This window comes from Gavia stellata, chromosome 5 (genome assembly GCF_030936135.1).
Source record: "Gavia stellata isolate bGavSte3 chromosome 5, bGavSte3.hap2, whole genome shotgun sequence".
Taxonomy (NCBI): domain Eukaryota; kingdom Metazoa; phylum Chordata; class Aves; order Gaviiformes; family Gaviidae; genus Gavia; species Gavia stellata.
The window spans coordinates 40983126-41004522 of record NC_082598.1 but is presented as its reverse complement, the minus strand read 5'-3'; the positions used below and the strand labels follow the sequence as shown (position 1 = coordinate 41004522).

The window sequence follows — 21397 nt, the reverse complement described above, 5'->3', positions numbered from 1 at the left end:
CTTCTTGGCTGTGACACTGGCCTTGAAGCTTTCTAAACCTTGTTAATAGATGTACTCATCTATTCCAGAAAAAGCACGTTCTGTCTGCCTGGAGGCTTTGTTCTGTATCTGTTTGAGGATGGGAACTGAGGGTAACTGGAAATTAAGAGAAATGCAGATTAACAATTTATACTCTCGTATCAGTGCAAGATCAAAACCAGTATCACTAATGTCAACATAAATACCAGTCAGAAAAGAATTAGGCCTCACTCTCCATTTTTGGTTTGAGAAGAAAACATGTCCTGGTGAGGTAAGTTTTAATTTCAAAATTCACGGAATTCTTCTTCTTAAGTGTGCAACTTCTGAGGAGTGTTTTCTAGAAAGCCATGTTCTGCAGACTTCATGTAAGACCACTTTAAGCAGCACAGAGACAATTAGCCTTTGTTGTTGGTTTTAAAGATTATGTTAAAAGTCTCCCAACTTGTCGTATTTTTTTTTTAATGTATTTTACAGGACCACATACCTGTGCCTTAAACAAAGCTCCCCAACATACCCTATACTCCTTATTTGTGGAATTGACCACTGTGGAATGTATCCTTGGGCATTCTGAAATATATGAAATGACACAGGGTGTCAATGACACAGTTATCCTGACAGAGGAGAGTGATTTTCTAGGTGCATTTTTGCACGTGGACCCGAGCTATGAATAAAGTATACTAAACACTTGAAATAGCAGCAGTAGCTACATTTTTTTCTCCCTGTCATTTATGTAGCCCTTATGTGGACTGTCATTGTCATCACTCTTCTCATATCTAAGACAAATGTAACACCCCCTAGGTGCCAAGCAGAAAGCAGCAGTGTGGGCAAAATGCGTGCCTATGAGGAGTATGACCCGCATTCAATTCCTGGTTCTGCCATAGGTTTCCTACGTAAAAAATCAGATTAATCTGTAAAACAGAATTAAGAATATCTTCCTACCTCACCTCATGGTGCAGTAGGGAAAAAGGATAAATCTACTTGTTACCATGTTGAATCCAGATGCTAGTGATAGCTGAATATTATGTAAACAAACATAATCAGGAACAGCTCTGATTTCAACTATGTGTTATGTCAATTTAAGAAAAGCACTGCTCTATGAGTTATCTGAACAAAACCCAGGTAAAGCCTCATTCAATTCCTGCACATGCACGGCAGTTGCACTGCTAATATTCTACACACTTCAGAAAATGCAAGACACAACCTGACTGAAACCACTTTTGAAGTATTTTCATAAATCTAGAACTATTTAAAATCTACCTACATGACAGATTTAGAAAGAGTAATTCAGTATCTGAGCCTGAACCGGCTCTCCAGTCCTGCACAGTCACTGCTCTAATCTTGCACAGTCAAGCTCTAACAGCTTTAGCAATGAGTCATCTGGTATATATTTGCCTAGGCATTTCCACCATTGACACTTCTAGACGGAGGGAAAGCAATTGAAAGCAGCAACACGTTAGCCACCCCTACCACTTTCCCTGTTGAGATTTTTCCTTGCTTACGGTGCTGAATAGATGATTGTAGTTGTCCTATGTCCCCAATAACTAGTGTCTGCAATATAGGTTAGCGCTCTCTCTATGTAAACTGCACGATTTCCCTAGGCTATCCCTGTATGACATCAGGGTTCACCTAAAATAGAGGTTGTAATTGTCTTTAAAATCGAGTGAATAGCAGATCGGCAATATGCTAATTCAAGTTAGTCAATATAGTAAAATATCTAAGCTGATATTGAATACAAGTGTTCTGTCATCTCCTAGAATAAACTTTATTGTAGTATTCAGACCAATATTTCTCTAACTTATGTATCTGAGGTAGTCAGCATTGTAAAAAAAAATGCAGAAGAAAGAAGTACAACACTATTTTAAGAGATAAAAGGAGAAATTTTAGTTAAAATATTTTACAATAAAATAATTATGATTATAAATCTCTTTAGTTAAATATATACACATTACATGGTATTCTAAAAAGAATGAACTTATTAAAGTTTCAAGCAGATCTAACGCACAAATGTACCACTTTGTCAGCTTAGACCGTAATGTCAGTTTAACATTTGTAAATGGCTGTGTCAGACTAATGGCATTGTTTTGTGCATAACTAAAAAAAATTATGAAAAACAAATCTCCAAATCCTTCCGCTCCTACGGTAAATAGATAGAAAAGGTAGTTTACACATACACACACTTACACACACAAACTTTGATTGCATACAGAGGTTAGAATGACCAGCACTAAAATAACCCCCATCTCTACAAAGTAATTAATTTCTTGAATTGATGTAGTTTTTGAAAATTACAAATTTTAAGTGCTAGCAAATTGTGCTTTTAGGCAGCCACATGGCCAATAAGGTAGATGTTGTCATAAAGGTGCCCTACAAAATCTTCACTAATATTCTGTGCAGCTCGTCGTGTATTTCGGATGAATTCCCTCTTTGACATTTTGTTCTTCACGTGAGGGCTTGTTAGATCAATGGAAAGTAGAATCAAAGAGTAACACAGTACATAAACTGCATCTAGACAAGAGAGAATAAATAAAAAAAATTTAAAAAGGAAACTGTGATCATTAAAAATATTGTTCGCTGTCTAAGAACCTTATGGTCTTCATCATCTGGGTTTATAATTATATATATATACACACATACACACACACATATATAACAACTCAAAAGGGTATTCCAGTGAAATAAAATTTAATATAGCAATTTTCAAAGTAATAATGTCAGCACATTGCCAAATGAGAATTTACAAATCTCTTAATATTTCAACGTTATCCAAAAGTCACTAAGGGCTTTATGCACATTCATTTAAACAGATTCTTGAAGTTTTTGTAAACTAAGGCCAACATCCTGCTAAAGCTTATCTTTAAATATGTAAGCAGTCCCACTGCTGAAAACTGGCTCCCCCCCAACCAATTAGAAATGCTTGTTAACTTGAGTGAGGCCCAAAATTCCATCTCATTTCTGTGGGACTATCCACAAGGTAAAATGTTAAGTGTATAAGTCTTTGCAAGAGGGAACTTAAGAGACTTAGTACAGAGCTTAAGCACAGAGAAATGTGAAGGAAAGATAACATGAAAATAAACCCCACTTATCAGCTAGGTCTAAGAAAAGAATCTGCATGTTATTTTGGGGTTTTTTTCCAACCCAAGTGGGATGATGTCTGTATACTGAACCCTCCCAAGCCATGTTTCTACTTTCAGAAATAGTTGTTTAGGTGCTGATTTTAAAACTATCATAAACAGTAGCATCATCCAGAAATACAAAGACTGATCCGCTGAATCAAAGCTCTTTTTTGCTTACCAGGGCTAAGGCCGAGCTCTCTCATCAAATCAGGGTTACAAGCACAGAATCTGTGAGAGAACTTTGTTATAAGAGTCTCAAGGTACTCCCCACGCTCCTCAGGAGCATGAATGTGTCTGAAGAACTCTCTCAGTGCATTTGGCAAGAACTGATTTCTGAAGTTGTGCAGCGTCACAAGGTCATCCAAAACATCTCGCCTGGTAGAATAAAATCTCACATAATTAGAGAAGTTTCTTTTAACTGCTTAAATATGAAAATGTAGGTTTTAACAATAAAAGTTTTAGTTTATGAGCTTTGTTTTTTGCTGAAAGAGAATTATCACTACCAGCACAAAGATAATATAAACATGTTCTTCAGACACTTACAATAGTAGGCAAATACTATAAAAATATACATTAATCAGAATTGTAAGTTTCTTTATATGCATTGTCAATCATAGTCTACATAGAGGCTTCGCTTCCTTTAAACTGTCTGACAAAGCCATTCAAAAAGAGAGTAAAGGGAATAGGATCATGTGTGTCACATTTTGGTGCCTAAGTAGAAGCTGTTACAGGAGTATCTTGTTAAAACCAGGCTTAACTTAGATAAAATTTGCTCACAAAACCCCTTTAAAGTCTAAATCCATCAGGATGTGATGCTCTCAAGTGTCTTCCACTGAACACAGAAACATTTAAAGGATTCAGACTAGCCTATATGAACAGATGTGCTAAAGACACCTGAAAGAAGTTTGGAGGGAAATTTGAAGTGAACCAAAGAATGTTCTCGTATGTTTATCCCTTCTATTAAATATTTCAGTACTAAGAGGGGAGTTTCAACATTTAGAAACCTAGTTTTGGTTTTTAGTGCCTGATTACACTCTGTTTACGAAGGGAAGATGAATGGCAGTAAGGGTTGCTAATATTAACTTGCAAACTCATCCATTAAACGGTTTTGTATTTTTTCTTTTGCCAAAAAATTTGATAATCTGAAGTTTTACAGCACAGGACTGTCAGTGGTGATAACGCTACAGAATGACTCCTTTTATTCCTTTAGTGGTACAGGCTGAGGAGGATGAGAAGCAGGAGAGGATTCCTGCTAGAAGCGCTGCTGTCCCTCTGCTCTTCCTATTTAGGTCCAGTTATTATTCTCCTCCTCTTTCAACTTCGCTTGAACGTGTTGGTGCTCCTCTTTCCTGATACTGCACTACACCCACCTGAAGGTATCCTGGAGGGCAAGAGAAGGCATTGTGGAGGTAGAAGAGCAATGCTACAGCAGGGAAAGTGTTCCTTACTGCAGCTCATGCTGCCTCCAAGAGGATGCTCTATTGCATCTTAGGAGGTGGGTGTGACTTCCATTCGAGAAATATCAGATAACCAAATAATGGTTAGACAATCCAACATTAGTTAAAAAGCTACCATCACTTGGTAAAGTGATAACTGCTTTTTCTGATTAACACCCATACTAGATAGGAAAAAAAGAAACCTCAGGACAAAAAAAAGCAGCAAAATATTTATAAAATCTGAATGTCATACAGCACAAAGATTATCCTGTGCAGTTTAAATGCTCACTATAGCTTCAAAACAATTTATGCCCAGAACTGCAAAAATGGAGAAAAAGCACAGGACGTGAGATTTAGTAGTTATAGGTGGTATTTTGAGGGGTTCTTATGAAGTGTTACAGTCACATAAATACTGAACTGAGTAACTGTTCAGATTTAGCAGCAGCATTACTTAGTTGCATTTTCACATCTTCAAAATTACATCAATACAAGCAAAATATTGTTGAATATTGCTGTATATTGAAAACAAATAGGAAATGTCTCAAGAGAAATTCAAATTACCTTTCATCAAGGTAGATTCTCAGCTTCTTCCAATTTAGTGTTCTTGTGCAAAAGATAAACTTAGCTATTTCTTTCGGTGAATCATCTAGTATACCCTTGGACATAAAGTAGTTGACTCCCTGAGATAAAATACATGTACGTATAAATATGTTTAATCTTCATAATGTGTTTAGGAACGAGTATTGTACTTGCCAATGTAGGAACAGAATCCTACTAATTAGTTGGTTTGTTTTTCAGAATGATTCCTCTTCTCTAAATCACATTTCAACATGCACAATACACTCTAAAATTATAAATCAAATGCAAAGAAACAATTTATTGTTATGGTTGAGATTTTACATATACTCACAGTAGGAAATTTAAAATTATGAACCCCATAACGAGCATGATGGTTCTTTAATAATTTCTTTACAGTGTACACTAGTATTTTGGTTTTCATACTTCTGTAATTGTTTTTAAAATGCTGTGGGGACCATAACATTTAATTTCATAACTTTTGTAAATAAGAAAATCTTAGCCATAATGTGTTTAGTCTTTAATATCTTTCATTAAAACATTAATGTTCTCACACGTATATGATGTATCACATTCAAACAGATGCATTAAATGCATTTGTTTAAATCTGTAATAATGCAAATAAACACAAGCACGCTGATTTCAAAGTGTAGGTAAATATCAACATATATAACTATGCATACACGTAAATAAGAACACCGTGCCTAACATAACAAAAAGGTTTAAAAAGATAGAACAATTGTGTATATTTTATATTCATATTATGATGTCCAGAATTTTCCACACTTTGCCAAGCAGACATTTCTTATAGAATATACATGCCAAATTTAATTTAAAAATATTTCAGTGATATTCTGTATTCTTTCTGTTCATTGAAATATCACAAAGCATAAAACTATTTTCCTTATCATCTCAGAAATCAAAACCAATCTAATAGATTTTAAAAATATTCACATTTTTCAACAACAAAAATCTAAACTTAAGAACTAACCAACTAGTTTCAATTAAATTTGGTAGGGGCTGAGAGTGGTTCTCAGCATTTGTTACAAAGAATTGTTAAAATACTTAAGTACAGTATCTCTTGACTATACCATAATGTTGAAATGATGTAAAATGTGTAAGACAGTGCATTTCTGCATAGGATAATGTACCAAGGCCACAACCTAAATCACCTTTAGAATACTTCTGAAATCTTTTTGCATAAATCTTCTGATATCTGACTTCATAATATTTTGCAAGTCTGCCCTTTTAGTTTACATTACATCTATAAAGATGTAGGGGCAACCTGTCATTCAGTGTATAAACTAACTTCCCAGTGTTCTTCAATTTTGCTTAAAAAAGAAATAAAGGACTGAGTGCAGGTTTGGAAAGTTGTTTTATGAAGAGGATTAGTAAAGCAAAGTCTCAGTTCTATCAAGCAAAAAAGAAATTAGAATATATGCCTAAGATACCGATTAACACAAGTGAAAGGCCAACAAACACCTGTAATATTATCTAGCTGTTTTTACCAGTCCATAGTTTATGCTGATGTATTTGTAGAAAATAACAGTTAATCAGCATACTTTTTTTTTTTTTTGTTAAAATAATGTTTTATAAAATAAATAAAAATATAAAGGTTTTTTTACAGGTAAGACAAAAAAAAGTCCTAGCAATTTTAGGCCCTGATTGTAAGAAGAATCTTTATTTAGGATCGTAATGAAACATGTACTGCACTATAAGCTTGCATTTTAGTCCAATCTAGACCATATTTAAGTTTGCCCATAACATGGATGGACAACATCAGGCTAAGTACTTTCTTGAATTAGGGCTAAATAGGAAACTAAAAAATGGGAGATCAAAATGAACATCAACTGCATATTAATTCCTCAAGTATTCTGGCAATTTATACAAGACTAGCAGCAGAACATCTCCTTTACATATATCCTGACTTAATGAGACTTAAGCATTTGCTTCAGTAATAAGTATTTGCTTAAGGTAATAAAAACTGAAGCCTGGCGAGGCAGTCTCAGTAGTATTCCTGCTGTAATTATTGAACAAATACTTCTGTAACATATCCAGAAAATACCTGACACGTCATAAATGAGGCAGGATGAAAATAACACCTTCTTTAAGACAGACAATGCGTTGGTTTCTCTGTGACAGTAAATGCCTTAAGTAATTTCTTTCATGCGCTAGATTTCAACTCAATGTAGGGTCTTCACCTGACAGGATACCAAGTCTTTGCAAAGCATTTTCATTCCCTCTCTCTAATTCCCTCTCTCTCCCCCCGCCACACATAATGCTTGACAATATCTTTCTCTGTGAATGCAGTCTCATTATTCATTTCCCTCATTTCCTTCACAAATAAACAGGGTATAAATAAAACATACTTCAGCACATGCCATCATTTTTAGTTGCTTTTTATTTCTTCCTAAAAACAACAAATACTTCGCAACAATAGAAAACTGATTTCTCTTTAAAGTTCTTAAATTTCGGCTCACAGCAAATGAAATTTATTTACAAGATTTACAGCATGTGATCGAATCTACTTTTTGTAACACTGTAAATGCTGCCTTGAATTCATCTCAGAACCTGCACTTCAAATAAATAACTTTTGGTAGCTAAAATGGTTGCTTGTGGCAGGTATACTAGCTGAAATAAGTTCTACACACTATTAAAATCTGTGCTAAGATTATTTATCAGTCATCTGGTGATTCTCTTAGGAAACATTTGACTGAAGTCAGGTATGCAGATCTGTGCCACTATCTACCGGGTCTGAAGAGGTCTTTTTAACACTAAGAGACACTGCAGGATGAGCACACATGGTATGTTCTTCTAATTCTGATTTAGTGGAAGAGCAGTTAGGTGAACAGTACAACAGCCAAGATTTCCAGTAGTTCTATGTCTGTGTAACTTATATGAGGTGCCTGCTTGTCACTATAATGTTGTTAGCATGAGAATTAGGAAAGATGCCTTAAGGATACCTTGCCTTTGTGGCAAGAATGTTACCACTGAATTTCAGACACCTCTGGATAAAATCTTAATGTATGACAGTGTTGATTTAAATTATGTATGCAAATAACAATCATAACTCTAGACTAATAGTAATAACAAAAGCCATTCATTGTATTTCAATGTTATTTTTTATATTTGCTCCTTTTTTTCCAGTCACACGATGCTTGTTTTACCAACCTATTCTATTACAGCACTGACACTCCTAGCTTGCTTTCTACCTGTTCCCAAGAGCCTTTCCATTTATTTATATCCATACAGGATATTTAAAATTGAAAAGTTTTCTTTTTCAGTATTGGTTTCATTTCTACATTTATTTTCTTCTCTGCTAAGAGTACTTTCAGAATATTTCAGTATAGCAGTCAACACTAAAACTTTTGCAGTTGCCTTTGACATCTCTGTTTAGATATGCATACAAAACAAACCAGACATATTCTAAGTTAATGGCATAGAAATTTTGGAATCAGTATTTTTCTACACATATACATGATTTCTCTTTTTAGTAATTAAATGGAATTGTTTGCAAAGTCAGAGTTGGGAGACAATGAAGCTTTTTACCTAATGCACACTTAAAAGTAGTGCAGGAAAATACATGACAAATACGTTTGTCAATAAAGACAAATTTCACTTAATAGTTGAAATTTCAAATTTCACATAAATGGTTACAAACATGTTTTATTTGTTTAGCTTAAATAGTTTTAAAAGGTGACTAAGGAAATCACTAGTAGCATATTAACATTAACATTTTTAGGTGATTTATAATTCTGTGAGTTATATGCTTTCACATTTTTGTAGGATTATGTAAGGATCAATATAAAATGCTGATTTGTTTCTAGTCTGTACTGTATTAAAAAAGAAGATTTTGATCACGAACCAAATTAAAACATTCTCAAATAAAAGCTGAGGAAATATAGGAATTCAAGTTTAAATACTGGCTTTATTATTTAGATAAATTCTTTGGGGGCAGTGACTGTCTTTATTCTGTATATACAGTATCTGGCATAGTAGGGCCTCGGTTTCTAATTGGGGCTTCTAGGTAACATTAACTTTATTAGTAAATAATAATTACACATGTATGGTATTATTATTCCAATTTTTCTAGGGAAATGCAATCTCTTAATATATTTCATGGTGCATCTTCTGGAACAAAATGCACAGTACTGATGTTGTATTTTCTAATAGAAATTTTTAAGATTCTTTTCCTAAGTAATGAATCAAGTAATTTGGTGACAAATGTGGACACAATATAGAACATACATTTCAAACAGTGTCTCTTTCACTGTCTGTCTTTAAAATACAGTCTCAGTGATACACACTTATGATGGCAGAAATCACAAGTAGAACGTAGAAATATTTTTCATGTTACACAGAATCCATAAATAATAATTTACAACATTAAAGTTATCTGACTTTAATGTAGAATTTTCAAAAGGTTTCAGCTGTCTGGTATATTCCAACTTTTTAAGATAAATCACATAAAACAACTTCTTCCCTCTACAACATACACATACTTTTAATATTCTTAGGACAGATAAATCAATGCATCTCAAAACTGGCTTGCTTAGTAGATCACTTTGAAATAGGTAGGATAAGTTTTCAAAAAAGTTGGTTAGAAATATACAGCACAGTAAATATTCCATCATCTACACTATCTATAATTAAAAGTCAGGTAAGTTAGCTTTATGCAAGTGGCTAACAATTCATTTATAATCAAGAAAAGGTCAGAACACTGACCTCCCTGGCAAAAACTAAGGGCAGCTGGTAATCAATGAGACAATCAGAAGAGTGGAAAGCCAGGCTTCGTATAAGCACTGTCTTACTGTACTTTATTGTTATAAGATACATAAAGGAAATCCTGACCTCATTAAAGTCTGAGAGTTTCAGTACAGCCCAAATTCCAATAGATCCATAAAAATAAATGCTATTGAACAGAATCAGTTAGAATCGTTATCATTAAGAATGAAACAAAAATTAGATCTTCTTTCCTGACCAAAGGGATTCTCTTTTCCACCTTCAGTTCCAATTTTAACTACATAGCATAGCTCCATGTAATAAACATGACAAAGTATTTTGTAGGGAGTTAGAAACAATATACAAAACAGTGGCAAATAACTTCTGGTTGCTTACAAATTCTGAGTCATAAGCGTACGAGATATGAAATGAGCGCTGTATGAGAAACATTTTACACACACCATACACTCTTTAGAATAAAATACAGCAGAGACCATGTAGGCAGATTAAACAATACAATGTTCATATTCAAGTGTTAATACTAACACTAAACCACCCCCTCTCCCCAAAGAGACAAAAACCAAGTTCCAAAATCTTGGCTACAATGGTGCTGCCACATGAAAAAAACCCAAAAACAACAAACAAAAAAAATATGAGAAACCAAACATGCACTGGAGTTTTTTTTTAGATTACGTGTAATGTAATTAGGCACATCCTTTTGGCAGAATGTGAGCACCTCCTAGGAGTTATGCAAGCTCATGCACACAATCAATACATTAAATTACAGCAGATATCACAACACCATGCACACAACAATGGCTAACCAGAGAATCCTACCACAAAGTGTGTAGATGCTCTTCCCTACCCCGTGAGCCACCGCTAGCTCTGGAGCTGTTGCTGTGGAGCCTGGTTACCCATTTTCATGACATGGGCGGTGTCCTTTGGAGAATCTTGCTCCTGTGGCTGTAAGTATTCCTATTTTTATAGTAATTTGATCAGGTCTGTTATCAAATGTAAAGCAGAGTTTGGCAGAAAATTCGGAGAGGCTATTTGTAATAGTGGAATGTCATATCATATATTCCAGTCACAGTGTCCTTATAATAAAAATTCTGCCAATATCACAGTTGTAAACAATAAAAGCAATAGTATTTGTGAATTCTCCTGAAACTCAAGCCCTGAATGACTCCTACCAGGCTATGGTGCTCCACAGGGAGAGAGGAACAGAAGCCCTTAGGAGATATCCTGAGGTTCTTGTCTCTCACTAGGCCTGAAGCAGACTGTTTGTACTACTAATGTACAACATAACCATAATGAACCCAGAAGAAGTAAGTGTAGCATAATAAATGTAATACCTAATTTAGGTATACTATAAGGTAGCTCTAATTTGCAGATTTTAATTTCCTTTTAAAATAAAAAATATTTTATTCAGTGCCTTTTGTGAAGGCTCCAAATGCTTTAAACCTACCAAGACTACTTTAAATTAGGTTGGAATATAACAGCATATTATAAACTAAGATAGTAAGTGAAAAGTTATGTCAAAACAAATTGCAAGACAAAGAAAAATTTGGGTGGACAAAGCTGTTAGCCATTAAAGCTTGATATAGTCTTGAAAACACATTTAAGCTACCTAAATATTGCATTTCATTTGAGAAGCTTTACATTTATAACTAAATTCACTAAAATCCTGCTGAAAATCAGCACTAATCACTCCAGTGGCAAGGTGCTGATAAGACGTCTCAGCACTGCATATCACACTTCAAGGCAGAGCTCTACCAGAGAAATTACAAAATATTGTAATTTTTGACTAATAAAAAAGTAGTGGGTTTCTTTATCCAGCAGAATATGAGATAAAACAAGTATTTAAACAAAATCACATTATTGTAATGATTCATATTACTGCTTTATTTATTTCACCCCGTGGTCACAAGTTCATGTTTTCTGTATCATATCAGCAGAGTGAACTATTGGCTCCTAGAAATATATCTTTTCATGTATCTTAATCCTTTTCCTACTTCCAATTTATTCAATTACCACTTCCTTGTGTATGTATAAATATAAGCAGAAAGTTAATACTACTTTTTGTTCAGGACTGTGTACCTTCTTTTCCTAGGAAACATGAAGCAGAAGTCTGGTTTTGTACACAAAAGACTCTCTTTGTCACTTGGGCGTTAATTGCATATCTCCCAGGCAAAGGCTGTCTACTCTCAAACTCTTTTCTTCTTTGAAAGGTGACAAAGAGAAAGCAGAAACTGACTTTTCCAGTTAGTTACATGAACTAATAAATGGAAACTTTTAAGTTTGACATGGGGTATTTTTTGAAAATAAATATATGTCGTCATATACTATAAAGAAAGATTACATTTATGCGTAACAAACATCCACAGAAATCAAATGAATCCATCTTTAGGATAGTTCAGCAGTACATATTTTTTATAATATTTTAATATTTGCTCCTTGATAGTGGAAATATTTAAAATCCCTTACAAGAAACCATAATTGTCATATAAGTATTTGGTGTTACTTTGTATCTTATCCTGCTTTAACTGAAGTGGGATCAAACTTGTACTCTGCAGAAGCATTTTAGCATTTTAGTTTATGTAAGCATATTATTATTCTTTTTAAATTCACCATTGTCTCTTCAGTTAGGATCTCTGCCTCATTTCTAGGTCAATAAGTGGCTATGAATTTCTGGCATCCCATAGGTCAGACCGCTGTACAGAGCACTTAAGAGGCAAGCCATGTAAATGATGTGCACAGGTACCATATGCAAAAAAAGATCAGGATAGGGCTGTAACTTAGTATTAACCCTTCCTACAGTAAAGCAAACACCTATTAAAACTTGGCTTTTAATATGGCTATAATTATAAAACAACAATCATAATTATTTTAACTGTTTATTACTGTCAGCAAGAGTTCACTTACCTCATCAGGGTTGGCATTAAAGGTGAGACTGCCCTCATCTAGCTGCATATACAATTTTCTAAAAGAAAATCCTAGAGGTGGATTCTTATTGTATATAGAACAGTGACCCCAAGTGGATTTGCACAACCTATGAAAATAGAATTAGTCTATTATGAAAATTCTTTTCTGTATTTCATGTATTTTACATAAACAAAATGTAATCAACACTGCAAAGCCAAATACTCAAACTATAGGAGAAGTAAGAAATAGGTTGCTTGTAACACTTAGTTATTAAGCCTTTTGCATGTGTGCTGTTAAAGTCTTCATTTATGTGATTGTTTTCTTCTCACGTGGGTTTTGGTGTATTTGTGTGCAATCTCAAAACATATCCCAGCAGGTGGCATCATAACAACATCCACACAGCTGAGACCTCTGGCACTCCTAGTATCTGAACACTGGATAACTGTGACAAGTTGCTCTCCTGCAGCAATATGACAGTTAAAAAAATTATGTTTCTTTTCTTGTGCCCCAGTTGTGCAGTGAGTGGCACCCCACATCTGCACAAAATTATGCCATTAACTCACTGCTTTCCCCACCTGTCCTTTTCCACCTGACTCCTTTTTCCAGTCTTGACCACTCCTAATTATTTCATCCAGCCCCATCCCTCTACATCTTCCATCACTTCTCAGTTTCTTTCCCTTCTATCCCACCCTAACTCCACAGCTCAGTTTCATCGGTTTCTGTCCCTCATCTCAGTCTCCTTGATAACACTATCTGAAATTCCCTTGAACTTTCACTTTCTAGGAACTCCAATTGTTATCTAGATTCCTTATTGAACTGGTAGTTCTGCTTCAACACATGTATTTTGTAAATAATTAGGCACAAGGTTTAGGACCCAGCAGGCGGCCATTGAGGACATGGGAGAGACTTTGTTTTCAGCTCAGGAACGTGGGTCTTAATGGGACTGAGTTTGGAACTACAGCCACAGGACTTGCCCAAACCTAAACTCAAACACATCCAATACAGGCAGAATATTGAAGACTAAGAAGTCTACAGAGATTATGCAATTTGAGATTTTGATTAATTTGCTAAATTAGGACACATTTTCACTACCAAAGTGTATACTTTGAATTCAGTATTATTTGGGAAGACTTCACTAAAAATGACTGAGCTATTTACCAGGATGAACTCTGAGGAAAATACGTATTTTTTCCCCCTGTATGTTAAGAATATATGCTGCATACAATTAAGAAGCTCTAGTACCTTCAAGCTTTGATCCAGGGAATTTATTTGTATTTAGTGTAGTTTTGATACCAAGAATTGAGTACAATACAATGCATACTTATTCAACTGCCAAGCTATTTGACATACATAAACTTAGAAGCTTAGCAGGATCTTCACTAGAATTCCTGTTTCCTGCCAAGACAATAGTCTCCAACAGCAGAACAATTGTGATTAAAAAGTTGTAACTTCATTATCCTATTGCTGAGTTTGTAAAGCATGATAGGAACGGAAGCTGCTTAATTCAATGCAGAGGGGCAAAGAAATAGATGAGAAAGGAAGAGATGTAGAGCACAATGAAAGGAAAAGAAACAGGACCTGAACAACAACCCAACTATACAGTAATACTACTAACTGTCTATTAAGTTAAGGGGTAAGAATATGTTGTGAAAGAAGATACAAGATCTGCTGACCATCTACTCTAAAGATAAGTATGATTTCACGAGTCTTTCCTAGTGTTGTAAAACACCAAATATCAAAGAAAATATTTTTAATTAAATTTTGATCTTATACTATTTTATAGAATGTTCTTTTATTTATTTCCTGGATATACAAACACTGCATATGTTATATAAATGTGTTTCAACTGTTAGACTGCAGAAATTCCACTTGATACATTTGCAGAACTGACCTTTCTTTCCCCCTTCCATCACCATCTTCCATAAAACACGCTTAAATTCCTCTAAGACACATATAGTAGATGAGTTCTCATCCCTTTCTACCCAGAGCTTCAGCTGAATAGGTTTGCTTGCTCAAGCTAGATACTTGTTTGAAGTTCAGAGAAGTAAATAATACAAACATTTGAAATGTACTTTGAGCTAATACAAAAGTCAAGACAAGTCCTTGTTTTTTTCCCCATGATATATCAAACAGGTATGTAGTAATACACATGCATACTTGTACCAAGCACACTTGTGTATGTAGTAACCTCTGCTAATACCTGATAGTAATTAGAAATCCAGAATAACACATTTTTAAACTACATTAATGTTTCCCCTATGTCAAATCTAATTTAACTTAGGAAACCTTTGCTAAGGTTAGAATGACAAAAAGCAGGTTGAGACAAATTTAAAATCTAGTAATTATTTTTACTATGTCCAGGTGATACTTTTTTTTTTTTTTTTTTGCTTACCCTTGCCAGAGAAGCTCATCATTAGCAAGATCCTGCCAGACACATGAAGCTAGACAGAGATCAGTTGCATTCAGGTATGACAAAATGGTAAAACTAAGCTCTGGTGGCAGCATTTCCAGGTTAATGAATCCTTCTTGTTCTTTAGATTTTCTTGTCTTCAACAGGTGGTAGATGTCAATGCCTCCTTGGGCTTGTTTGCGATGGCTTGTATTGGAAACATTGTTAGAGGCTATCCTCCTACCATGTTCTCTGGTAAGATAGCCTTGTCCACTGTATCCTTGGTGTTGCAGTTGCTGGTTCCTAGCAACTCTCCAGAGTCCCTGACCCATCTGAGAGCCTGCTGGACATAAAATCCAAATTAAATGTTGACAGGTGTTTACAAGTATTTGTAAGACAGACTCAGCACACACTGGAAAAACAAAATTATAGGACTGATCTGAATAGAAAAAAGAGTGAGCTTTGTCAAAGTTATGCTGATGTTGTAATGTCTCCAATGGAGCAACTGAATAAATACTGAAAACAAAAAACATATAAAAACCAGAAGATTTATTTCAAAAATTTCTATGCTTTAAGAGTTACGAAATTAAAAATAAGCTTCTGCAAACAGTACCAAACATTATCTATGTCCTATGCAAGTTAAGAAGCCTTAACCATCAGAAGATTTGGAATTACTATCTTCAGACTGCCTTTAAAATTTAATAAAAATAGCTTATTTAGAGTCAATGAAGTGCTATAAAATGTAAGGGGAAACAAAAATGTCCTGATTAGTGGGTAGCACACAAAATTAGGCTGTGACTGACATTAAGACAAAGCTTAACAACTTCAATGACAATGCTTTTAAGGATTCAGTTTCTTGTTTCTGAGCACTCAAAATATCTTTTCAAGCTTTCTTGCACAGTGGCATAAAAACTTCATGATAAGGCTTCTATATCTTACTTATCACTGTGCTTGTTATTTTTTGTCAAACTTCGCTGCAGATGGTAATAAAAAGAACACATCCTGAATGTTAGTTATCAAGATTTCTGAATGCCGCAATTCAAATTTCAGTAAACCCCCTGTATTTACCAAAAGGGAAAATTAAAGTATGATAACTCATACTAATTTAGTATGGGAATGCTGTCTTAATCCCATCACAAGTAGTGTATATATGGTGATCTATCTTATTTTTCAACCTTTGCTATGATGACAGATCACTAAAGTGATTGTACTAGGAATCCGCAGGTTCTTGATGCTGACTTTCTTGAAAGAAACACTTATGGCCTGGTCTGGTAGAATCTCACATGTATTTGAAATTATTTATATCCTATTAGCACAGGGAATTAAAAATGGTGCTTTAAAACTGTTAAAGGTTGGACATGAATGGAAACTGTTTTACATAAGCAGAAAGAAAGAAGCCATGCATGCGATGAGTGATTATGGGAGGAAAAAAATGGAGAAATTAGAGAAATTACAGAAAAAAAAGCATAACCAAGATGGAAGTAGACAAAAGACAAGTTCAGCTGGCTGGTGAAGCAGTTATCTACATAAGAATCCATTCAGGGGAAGTTCAAGAATTCATTTCTAGATAAGGCCACAGTTGTGAAGAAACTGTAGTCACATGTATTATATTCAATTTAGTAACATGCAAGTTTTTACATAAAATTTGTTATTATTTTTATTCTCATTTCTTATACAGTTATATATTTGGCTTAATTTTTTTATCATACAGAGGCAGATTAAACCATGATCAAGTGCTATAAATTATCAGGCAAGTTTAAAACAAAAAGCTTACTGAGTCACACCATAAATAGGATATACAATTGGCTGCAAGAATGTATGCATAAAGAAGGTGTTCTCATTTTCTTGAGACCACCATAAAATTTTTAAAAGTCCTTAGGGCTACTGGCAAAGTTGCTTCATGATACGAAGGGATACCACAATCTGCTATTTAAAGAGTGGCAACACAAGGATGAGCAGTCTGATGAAAGTGGGCCTTGGTAATTCATGCTGGTAATTAATTTATGAAACTTCTAGCTGTAAATAAAACGTACTTCTTCACAAGATAAAGAACTCTACCTTTATTTTTCATTGCCTAGCTAGATTAAAATAAGAGGTAGCAAGTTTTTTTAAAGAGACATTCCCAGAGCTGCAATTGTTCAGCGCCACCTTTTTCTGTTTTTGAGCAACTAAATCTCTTTAAGTAGAAGGAAGTTACCAACCTTCATCCTAAAGGAGGATCACCAAGCACTGTTACAATAAAATCAAGACCTATTAAATGAATCAGTGGTAGGTGTGCAATTGGCATTCGGGAGTACAAGCATAAACCCGTCAAGTCACCTGCCGCTCCAACTCCAGCTGCTGCTGCTATTGCCCCTGCTGAGCAGGCAAGAGCATACAGTGAAGAATCAAGCTAAAAACCAGTTTGTGTGGGTAGGCAGTAACAGCCAAGGGCTGGAAGGAGGAGGGGAGACTTTCCTATGGGATGAAAAGAGCAGATAAGGAATATTTCTAAGCAAATACAACATTTCAAAAAGGGCTACTATCACCGTGCTAGAGGATTCAATTAAGATAAAGTTCCCATTTTGCTAGACACTTGTATATGAGCTTGTTAATTACTTAAGTACAGTACTTGGTAAACATATCTCTAAATACCTTGGGAGACTTTAACCAATTCTTGACCTTATCCCTGTGAGTGAACTGAACACTGTCAACAAGGCATTACACTTTCAAATACGCAGGTGCCAAATTTAGAGGTTGTGTTCAATGACTGAATAATAATAATCATTCAATTATGTAAAAAAATCAGGGTTTTGAAAGAGGTAAATGTATACGTTCACATGTAGATGTAACTCAAATACAATCTGCACACTTTCTCAGTGTAGCTCTTCACATAAAAACAAAAATAAAATCTGCCTGAAAATATAGCATTGACTCTAAACAAAATGATAAAATAGCCAAAGAGCAAAATACTAGTTTCGGGGACAGAGAGAACCAGGAGTGGGAGCTTGTAATTCCTCATCATCATTTCAAGTCCTTAACCACTAAAGCAATAGAAAACAGCAAGAAAAAATATGACAACATTGCAATATTAAACCTTACATTTTACGAAAGTTGAAATGAGAGAACCTATTCTATGCAAACTGTGTATGTCAAGTAGAGAGAAAGGAAAGTTATGTTAAATGCAGAAATCTGTTTGTTGAGGTAACTTTGTAAGACAAATTAAGGAATTTATTTTGCTAGTATTTTGCCATCTTTTCTGACATTAGTTTATATCATTATAACAAAGCCACATTTCTATACACATTTCTTAACTCTCAACTGTTAAAAATCTTCTGAAAATACTAATTATTTGAGCATAGTTTAAATAAAAGGAAAAAAAAAGGAATAACAGGAAATTCAAAGCTCTGAAGATCATTAGAAATCATATTGTGACAAGTTTCATAATCACAATACACCAGAAAGACAAGAGAGAAAGACCAGCAGCATTATCAGAAACAGTTCACAGAAAGGCTGTACCCAGTCAGTTATCAAGTGAACTTTATGATGTCAGGTAAGCATCTGGCGATTTTATAACAGTTTTCAGACCTCTTCAAAGCCAGATTATCTTTCTGTTCTATATACACTACTTGTAAAGAATTCGTTAGTGGTCACTGAGGACCAAGTTTTCCTACTTAGCGCTAAATCAAATATCCAAATTTCAGTTGCTAGCTTAATATCTTTATTGCAATATTCAGCTAGAAGTTCCTGTTCACGAAATGCATTCGACTGAGGAATACTGAGCTAACAAGAACATCAACAGTTCTTGTTGGCGCTCACAGGGTTTTTCTCCCCATACAAAAGCTAATTGCTATACATCACCAATAATATAATCACTTCTAAATGATTTAACACTAGAAGGGGCTCCAAGACAGAAAAAAAATACCATGTCATTCAAGAAACTAGCCTTCTTATAATGCACTCACCTACTTATACAGAAAATACCACTGCAGAAATAATTTAGTAAGTCTTTTTTTAACATAAAAATGATAAAAAAAATCATGTATTTGCTATTTTGAGTACCAACTGAACATATTTCAGAGAAGGAACAAAGTGAGACACATTTTTAACCATTCTGGAACCAGCTGCCAGAAATCTACAAGCTTTAATATGTGTGTAGCTATTCAGCAGCTTATATGCTGTTTGTTAGATCACATCTTATCTTCCCCATCAAGCAGTTACTTTCAGCTTTGCAGTAATTCAGTATGAATACTTTGAGAACTCACTTGTAAAACAAGATGAGTAAACTCATTGTTATTATAAATCCCCTTAAGTAATGGTGTTGAGAACTGTATTTTAAAATTATTTTAAACATACATTTTCAATCTCCAGATTCAACAGGCCACTCAAATGTATGTTTCCAAACTTCCAATTATGTAACTTTATCTAATAATTGAAACTTCTTGATAGTTTGGCTGTAATAACTATCACAGTAAACATAACATCAAGCTTGTTTATAAATTGCTGATCTTCTCTGGCTCTGTCTGGCTCTGATATCTGTCAGAGTCTGGTTTCAATTTTAATCATGCCTTCTTTATGCTACTTTGTTATTCCATAATAAGTTCTTTCGCAGTGTTAAAGGGCATGATAGGATATACTAAAAGCTAAATGTAAGCTAGATTAATGCTGTATTGGTACTGGCTTCTGCTTTATTAAATAAAACACAACATAAGCTCTTGATATAAATCCCCTCCACTTTATGTAACCAAGCCCTACAGCTGCTGCTTTGTGACCACAATTATCCTAACAGGAAAATGTTCCTTCCTTCGATGTTATCGAAGCTGAAGCTTCGCTTGTAGCAGCTGCATTCATAACCGAGGCCTGCTGAGCCCCCTAACGCGAGGGCCTTTCAAATCTGACTCCAGGCAATCACGCTGGCGGTTCCAGAGGCAGAGCCAGCCCCTCACGCCCAAGGCCGCCCCAGCTGACGGGAGCGCCCCAGGGAGCCCCCTCCGCCAAGTGCCGCCGCTGCCCTCCCGCCGCCCCGCGTCCCGAGGAGCTCCGCAGCCGCCCTGCTCGCTTCCTCGCCGACGCCTCACCGAGTCACGCTTCTCCCCGCAAAGAGGAGCCGGGCCCTGGGCCGGGGCACAGCCGCCCCCCGCTCGGCGGACACCGGCGGGCCTGGCCCCGCAGGTGCCGCCCCCGCGCGCCATTGGGCCGCCCCAACGGCTCCGGCTCTCGATTGGATGCGCCGCCCGCCCGTCCGTCCGTTCGTTCGTCTGTCCGTCCGCACCCGCCTGCCCCGCTGGGGAAACCCGCGGGGGCCCGTACCTGTGCGAGCTCGGGTCTCAACCGCCGCCGCGACGAGTCCGGCCTGAGTCGGTGCGTGAGCCTCGTCGGGCAGGAAGGGGCTGAGTAGCCCCCGGCGGCGGGGCGGGGCGAGGCGGTGGGAGCCAGGGAGGCCCCTCCGGCACGCAGGGAAGCCGTCGCCGCCCCGTCTCCTGCCGGGCAGGTTTGACGTTTGCTGTTGTTGCTGGAAGTGACGTCACCGTGGAGGGACGCGCGGGAAGCGGAAGCGGCCGTTGGGTCGCGCGGCGGCAGATTCGGTCTCTGCCTGTCGCCGCTTGCGAGTCGCTGCGGGCCGGCGGACTCCTGAGGGGAGACGGCGCGGCACCCGCCGTCCCGGGGCAGGCGGCCCGGCGGGGCGGGGGGTTCCCGCACCGGGGGCGGCGGTTGGCGCGGGTGAGCGTCAGGACGTCTCTCCGGTCAGGGGTTTGTCCTTCCTTAGGGGCTGGCGGCGCGGGACGGCTCTGAGGTCAGGGCCCTCCCTCTCCTCAGGGACGGCGGGCCCCGGGGCGGAGCGGGGAAGGCCCGGCCTCCGGCTGGTCTAGCGTCGAGGGAGCGCGGGTGGAGAGCCGGTCCCGCTCTTGCGAGTTGGCCTCAGCGGGCTGGCGCGCCCCCGGGACGGCAGCCGGTCTTGCCCATGGCAGGGCCACGCTTTTTTTTCTGCCGGTGTTTCCATGGTTCCCAGGGCAACCGGCCCGGGACGCGCAGTTCCTTGAGCGGTTCACTCGTTTGCAAGTATCCTACGTGCTTGAAGTGTCTCTATTACAGCTGGCACGATAGCGAAGTGCAACGTTTGACCTTGACGTTTTTGCATCTCTGCATAATGGTGTGATTTTTTCCCTCTGCTCCCCACCCCGTGTAACAGAAGAGTCTAAATACAATTTGAAGAAATCAAAAGGTTTTTTTATTAGACATTT

The 21397-nt window shown here is 36.9% G+C and overlaps 1 protein-coding gene across 2 annotated transcripts; it reads right to left on the bottom strand.

Moving 5' to 3' along the window:
* Positions 1-1984: 1984 nt before the first annotated feature.
* On the bottom strand, positions 1985-20547 carry FBXO8 (F-box protein 8). Of its 2 annotated transcripts, none has more exons than XM_059817663.1 (6): positions 20466-20547; positions 15180-15519; positions 12788-12914; positions 5129-5247; positions 3310-3506; positions 1985-2523 (listed from the first exon to the last, which is right to left on the bottom strand). In XM_059817663.1, exons 2-6 carry the CDS (start codon positions 15506-15508, stop codon positions 2336-2338), a joined length of 960 nt encoding a protein of 319 aa, XP_059673646.1. In that variant the 5' UTR covers positions 15509-15519; positions 20466-20547; the 3' UTR covers positions 1985-2335. The 2 variants fall into 2 exon arrangements, with proteins under 2 accessions (XP_059673646.1, XP_059673645.1); XM_059817662.1 differs by having other exon boundaries at positions 15180-15516.
* Between the last annotated feature and the right edge of the window lie 850 nt (positions 20548-21397).